The sequence below is a fragment of the Centroberyx affinis genome, unplaced genomic scaffold (genome assembly GCF_046629955.1).
Source record: "Centroberyx affinis isolate AG114_WGS23_722 - 3 ecotype Tasmania unplaced genomic scaffold, CSIRO-AGI_Caff_v1 ptg003696l_1, whole genome shotgun sequence".
Taxonomy (NCBI): Eukaryota; Metazoa; Chordata; class Actinopteri; order Beryciformes; family Berycidae; genus Centroberyx; species Centroberyx affinis.
Window position 1 is genome coordinate 62,763 of NW_027281589.1, and position 7,044 is coordinate 69,806.

General features: G+C 38.6%; 1 protein-coding gene across 1 annotated transcript; it reads right to left on the reverse strand.

The window, feature by feature from the left end:
* Nucleotides 1-271: 271 nt before the first annotated feature.
* nppa (natriuretic peptide A) lies at nt 272-2,624 on the reverse strand. The gene is made up of 3 exons (XM_071540609.1): nt 2,508-2,624; nt 727-1,045; nt 272-351 (listed from the first exon to the last, which is right to left on the reverse strand). Exons 1-3 carry the CDS (start codon nt 2,616-2,618, stop codon nt 347-349), a joined length of 435 nt encoding a protein of 144 aa, XP_071396710.1. The 5' UTR covers nt 2,619-2,624; the 3' UTR covers nt 272-346.
* Nucleotides 2,625-7,044: the final 4,420 nt, after the last annotated feature.

The window sequence follows — 7,044 nt, forward strand, 5'->3', positions numbered from 1 at the left end:
CAACTGAATTCTTCTAATGAAAAAAAGATATTTTATTTTTTGTTAGCAACCCACATACATGCAGTTATGTAGTCAGTTCATATCACTTGAGGTGTTAATGTTATACAGTATTATATATCACCTGTATGTACACAACAACTACTGTGTTTATTTCATCATCTTACTAAATTGGAAACAGAGTCGGCAGAGCCCATTTGTTGTTTCAAGCATAGGTATACATAGATATATACAGTTGAACTGTAAGTAATGAAAGTATACAGTGACAGTTAGACCCATCTCTTTATCCAGATCTTCATTTGGAGATGGTAAAACTGTAATCAAAGGTGTGTCCCAAGAAACTGTCGGCCTACCCTGATGGAAAAAACACAAGGAAAAAACACAGGAATTTGTAATAAATTCTTGGTCTTGAAGTAGCTTCAAATTATATTGTTATTTTGTTGTGTTAGAATTTCTAAAGGCAAAACATCAACCAAAGGAATGAAAAACACAATTGTTGAATATTAAAAACCAATATGTTTTGTCTGGAATAGCCTTCATCGGGATGGCAGGATTGCATGTGTAGTTACTATGCATTTTGACTCTGCATGCAAAAATACAACACACAAACATGCTGATTTTGTCATTCCTTTTGTTACATTTCCTAACCATGTGATCAGGATAAACTTTTTGCCTTCATGCTGCAGTATCGTACTTAATTTCCTTTTACCCCCCCCGCAGCAGTCTTACCTCTTCCGTTGTTGCATCCCAGACCGCTCGCGTTTCCGATTCGGTCCATCCTGGCTCCAAAGCACCCGGACGAGCGACTCCTGGTGGCCATCAGCAGGTCCTGCAGCCGACTCCTCTGACTCGGGATCCGACCGCGGCCCTCGGCTGGCAGTTGGGGTCTTTCTGATATCGAAGGACGTTGGCCGCCCTCCTGGTCTGGGCTCCATCCTCGGGCGGCCTGGCTGCGCTCAGGCTCTTGGTCTGTCCCTTCATAGTCGGCTTCAGGGTCCTGCTCTTGCGTTGCTTCAGCCAGAGTCTCTTCAAATCGCTCCAGTAAAGACTATTAAGGAGAGATGAAGATGGGTTTCAAGGAGAGAATGTTACAGTCACAACCCAATACTCTGTCAGCATATTTTGGACAAAGCAGACACATGGCAAGGCAAGGCAAGGCAAGGCAGCTTTATTTGTATAGCACATTTCATACACTGAGGCAATTCAAAGTGCTTTACAGAGTCATAAAAAATACAGTAAAGGTAAAAAATGTACAATTAAAAAGTGCAAAAGTACAGACAAGAGAACCACAAGATAAAAGACTTAAAAAGTAAACTAGTGCAGTTCAAATCAAGTGAAATCGAAAGATAAAAGAAAAGACTTTCTTTCTTGGCCAGGTGCTGAGATTTCTGCCCTTCAAAACTCACTTTCGGGGCCCGACTCTGATTTTGGATTCACAAGACGTTCAATACCGGAGGACAATGCTAGGAAAATTATGCACATTACGTACACGCATTTTACTACATAGGCTAAAAATATTATCTATCTATAGATGTTGCTGGGTATTGGTCGCTGATAGAGGTCGATAAAGGTCCTAGGTTACTTTATGCCCCTTTAAATCCTAATGACATGGTTCAGCTTCTCAGTGTTTTAGTTCTTGAGATGTTGGAGGCAGAGGTTGATAGTATTGTTGTTGGCACAAACTTCCCATGCACCACATTTTTAGACTCAATGTTTCAAACATGGTTTACTTCACAGGTAAACTAGGAATGATTTGTTAAATATATGTTTTTTGATAGGTATGTTGACTTGCACTAGCATTCATAACAAATTGCAAACATTTTTTTTTCCCATATCTCAATTACCAAAACACTGGTACAAGTGCTTGTTGTTTATGATAAAAGAGAAACTGGGGGCAGAGGTATCCTAATATGATAGAATATCCTAATCCTCCTTAGAGTATATTCTACTGCTGTTATTTTGCACGCCCTCATAATGCTGTAATCCATACTTTTCATTCATGCATTTCTATGTACCATGTTATAATGTTGAAATCATCGGTTGCATTTGTTTAATACCCCTGTTTGCTTTATTCTTATTTATACACTATCTTTCTTTGCTGGATCCAATTGCTATTTTGCTGCTGCAGCAGCACGATTTGTAAGTCCAAGTTAAGTCCATAACCAGGTCCAATTGAGTTCGAGTCAAGATCAGGTCCAAAGGGGGTCAAGACCAGGACCAAGATTGCCAATAAACAGTACATGTCTTTCCATGTCTTTCATGTCTTTCCTGTACTGTACCCTTCAACATCCAACTAAAGCATAGGATTTGACTGAAAAAGTTGAGTCAATGTCCAATAGCAGTTAAGACCCAGAGAAACCCAAGTCCAAGACATCAGAAAAGTGAAATCAGAAAATGCTCTTATCTTTTACGTTAGAATACACATCTTTAACTATGGAGCTATACAGCGTCTCCTGTCTTTAATGTGCAGAAAGCATCTCTCCTCTTAGGGATGATATCTTGTTTCTTACCTTAAGCTGGGCTAGATCACTGGTAGAGTAGGATCTTCCCAGTACATGGCTGGTAACCAGTGTGTGTTGACATAGCAGGGCCAGCAGGCCCCATAGGACCGCTGTCCTCATGTTGTCCTTTAGTCCTTTAGTTCGCTGTGGCTTGATCTGCTACTACTAGTGATACTACTGCTACCGAAGCAGGCTTATATACATATATATATATATACACACGCACACGCACACACACACACACACACACACACACACACCCCATTCAACAGACAGTCAGGTGTCAGTGGCTCATCATTTTGTAGATTGTCTCAAGTGCATTCTGACACCTCCACATGATAACACGGCTGGTCATATGTCCTTTTTAAGTGCTGCTTGGGTGGTGGGTGATATGTGTGTGTGTGTGTGTGTGTGTGTGTGTGTACAGTAGTGTCTGTGTATTGTCATGTTTGCCCGCCAACAGTGGCATGACCTCAGGAGCCATCTTAGAGCTCTGAGCTCAGACATGGTGTGTAGTGACAGGAATGCTTCGAAGCCTTCAAAATACCATAGTGGGCTAAAAGCGGGCTCTGCCGTTCCATGTTTAGAGGGAGGCGTTTTCCCTGAACATGTTTTCGATTAGAGCAAAAAGAAAACAACGTCAAATGTGATTGAGATTATGACTCAATCATGTGTTTTATTCTCGTTGTAGATTGTGTCTGTGATAATAGGCGATGAAATCATTCCATTAATGTGGAGCAAATATGTTATAGTTTCATTAGTTTTGGCTTGCATTTTATTTTCAAATGTGTTTTCCACAAATTCCACATTTTGAGTGATATGCTGAAGTATAGTTAGGGATAGTTTTGTTTGTTTTTAATGGTTAGGGTTAGGATTATTCCCACATTACAAGTACTACAAGTTAGCAGGATAGAAGTCTCAAGCATTTAGACCATAATAGGACACTAAAATTCTTCATTGAAAGCATGTAGTGCTGTAAGTCCTACAGCAACCATGTTTGGCAGGTGGGCTCCTGTGGCCCCCCACTACTCAGACAAGGCAGCCCACGCATATTGTCCAGATGGTGGCGCTATAACAAGCAACTTTACATTTTGGCCAACAACTTCTGAACAGTGTGTCGTAGACTGAAAATTCTTGTGTTCCTAGATTCTTTGGAAGGTGCCGAGTCCAACCCATATATCACTTTCAATGTCCACCATATTGTATTGTCCACCATTTTTAATTATTTAAAAAACACTTTTTTCGCAACTCATCCTAAGCCATTCATCCGATTCACACGAAACTTGGTGTGAATCTTGAGGCTATTGATAGGTCAAATGGTTTGGCTTTTATCGACCAATACACTTTTAACGGAACACGCCCTAACACTAAATTGGCCATAACTCATTAACCATTCATCTAATCAAGCCAAAATTTGAAACACATGTTGAGAAGTGTTGCGTGAACACAGCTACAAAAGCATTTTGAACTGTACCACTAGTGAGTGCTACAATTGCAAAAATCCATGAAATTTGGTCATTATTGATTAAAGTGGGTGTGGCTTAATGCACAAAAAAACAAATCTTCATAGGTATTAAAGTCACAACTTCAGAAATTCATAAAAAATCAGTCATGAAAAATCATGTCCTAGAGAGCTGAAATTTTCAGGACATGTCGGCCTACCCCCGATTCTGATGTCGCCCCCCTCTGTTTATAGCAAAAACTGACGGTGATCCCACAGTGTTGTCCTAATATTCTTTCTGAGGCTTTCAATATGGGACTAGCACCTATAACCTCTCACTTGTCTCTTTGTTTTATTTCCCCACTATGATACACACCAAAGTGGAAGATGACAGAGTGGTAAAGCTCAGGTCTTTGGCCCACGAGGTTGTGAGTTCAAGTCCTTGATGTACAATAACCGGTGTGAAGTTTCATGAAAAGTAAATTGACTTAGTATTGTTTTATTCGTTAATGGAGAGCTCTACAATGTTCTATAAAGTGATTAGCACTGTCAGTCTGTCAATCAATCTATTACAATACTTCTCCCTTTGGTTAGCTTCTCCTCAGTAAACCTGCGACAGCAGTTTGGCTCAGTAGGTAAAGCATCAGCCTTTCATGTGGAAGGTTGTGGGTTCAAATCCAGTCTTGTCCCTCTTGTCCTTGTCCTTGTCCTTGTCAAGAACAAGTAATAGAATGTCTGGCCATTGTGTGTAACTTTAGCAATGCAGTTGCAATGAGAAGATTAACTTGACTTGTTCTTCTTATTCTATTCTATAAAATATGAATTTGTTACAGTACTATGAGCAGCCCTCAATTTTTGCTGAGGCTATATCTGCTATATCTGATCTATTGGAAAAGTAGCAACAATTACCATTTAAAATATCTATTCTCTAAAGTTATACAATGCATTGCATATTATTATTATTATTAATAAAAAAAAGAATTCGGAAAACAGCATATTTACACACATTTTAAAAACTGAATCAGATATCTGCAGAAATGATTAAGGGCAGGGGATGCAATTCCCCTAGCTCTCAATATTCCCCTGTCTCCCCTAAATCTCTATGTATTCTATTCACTGTTAGAGCCATTTTTCAATTTTACACGTGTAAGCGTCACGCTTCCTTTGAGAATTTCATAAGACAAAATGACTGGTATAGGCTTTGAGTTGATGATGATCGACTGCTTTTTAATATGACACCCCAATCTGTCATGATAGCAGAAGTCAGACTGTTATTGCCAGCAGCAGCAGCAGCAGTGGGGCTTCCAATGTTGAAATGAAGCCTCCGACTCCAGAAGGAAAAAGATAGGAGTTTTGTTTCATGATCAGTAAGATTTTCAAGAATTAATGAACAATCCAAAACTTCTTGGCACCTTTTGCGCTCTCCAAGGTGCTGAAATCTTGAATGAATGGCTAAGTCACAGTTACATGTGCACACACAATAATGCGACTATTGCCAATACTCATTAAGACAAAAGTGCGATTAAGCCATTTACATGATTCTATAGATTGAAACCTCCCCTGCTGAAGGTGTATCCATGTTCTGACTGGTCTCTATTAATGCCAGTAAAGTCAGAGTACTCAACATGCATTTCTGCGATTACCCTTATTCTGACTATAGAGCATAATCACACATCATCATCAGAGTGTGGTGTTTCCATGGGTCCTGCCTTACTTGCATTATTGTCTTATTCCCATTACAGTCACATTTTTTGCGTGCATATAAATGTGGTCACTGCCCCCATAGAAGCCTAATAGCCATGCATGTTGATGCTAGAGGCAAATTTAATCTCTTTGTTGCCTCTTTTTGGATTGATTGGTTCTTCAATGAAAACTGAACAATTATATGCAATTGTAAACATTTATTAAATCATTCAACGGCATATAAAGAACAATCTCACATCAATTCAAATAAATATACTGGTAAGCCATGAACAAAATTCAATAAATACAAGTAAATAAATAGCCTTTCAATAAAAATATCCTTTGGTAGAGACGTTGCAGTTCCAGGTTTTAGATGGTAAGACTTCATCTTGTCTTTGAGTCTGTTAGTGAATAAAACAACAACAGCATTATTAAGACCATTCATATTTTCCCACTGATTCAAAGAACAGTTTGTCTGTCTGTGTGCAGGAATGCAGTGGAGAGTGAGTTTACCCACATTTTCATTTATAGAATAGAGTTTAGAAACTCTTTAGGCTGACATAAATGTGTGTGAGGTAAATTCGTGACCTTGGTATTATAAGGTTCTATCTGACCTTTTTGTCAAAACTGAGTTAGTCACATGAACATATTCTATGAGTGCCTGTTGACATATGTGTGGTGTTATTTTTTGAAAATAATCATTTTTGAGTCTGTAATTTCTAAAACAAAAGGACCCATCTCCATTTAACTCCATTTAACTAATGGATGCAGATAGAACCTTATAATTCTAAGCTCACAAATTGGTGGTATGCATAATCAAAACATAAAATAAATGATGTTTTTATAGTTTTTTTTTATATTGGTGGTGGCTTGACTGGAAGTCATAGTTTTCCCACCTTATTATTTAGCACTACATCACTGGCTAGATCAAATAATTTGTTTTCTTAATGGGTTTCGTATTGGTTCTCAAGCATCTTTTTGCCCTGAAAAGTAATACCAATACAATCACCTCAACTTGGAGCTACTGTAGCCTGTAACTTACTGTATTAGAGTTACTGCAACTTACTGTTTCAGTACAGTACTGTTAACTTCCTGCATTGAAGTTACTGTAGCACTGTAACTTACAGCAGTGATTCTCAACCTTTTTCATATCAAGGACCCCTCATTCAGTCCACATTAGGGCCACGGACCCCCATTTGATGAGATTTTGTGTCTCAGACCCAAATCTCAGAATATTTTTATTGTTAAATATGATTTTGTCCAGAATTCCATGATGATTTGTATTGTATTATATATTATCTGTAGAGAGATAACAGTGAATCTATGACCAAAACAGTCATTTCTACATCTCTTTTCTTGTAAATGAAATAATGGTGAAGTTTAACAATTCATCAATTTGCTGGGGACCCCCTGGAACCCCTC

Coding starts and splice junctions, on each gene's coding strand:
- nppa (XM_071540609.1), bottom strand. CDS start 2,618: ATGAGGACAGCGGTCCTATGGGGCCTGCTGGCCCTGCTATGTCAACAC. Junction 1,046..2,507: donor GTGATCTAGCCCAGCTTAAG/GTAAGAAACAAG, acceptor TCTCCTTAATAG/TCTTTACTGGAGCGATTTGA.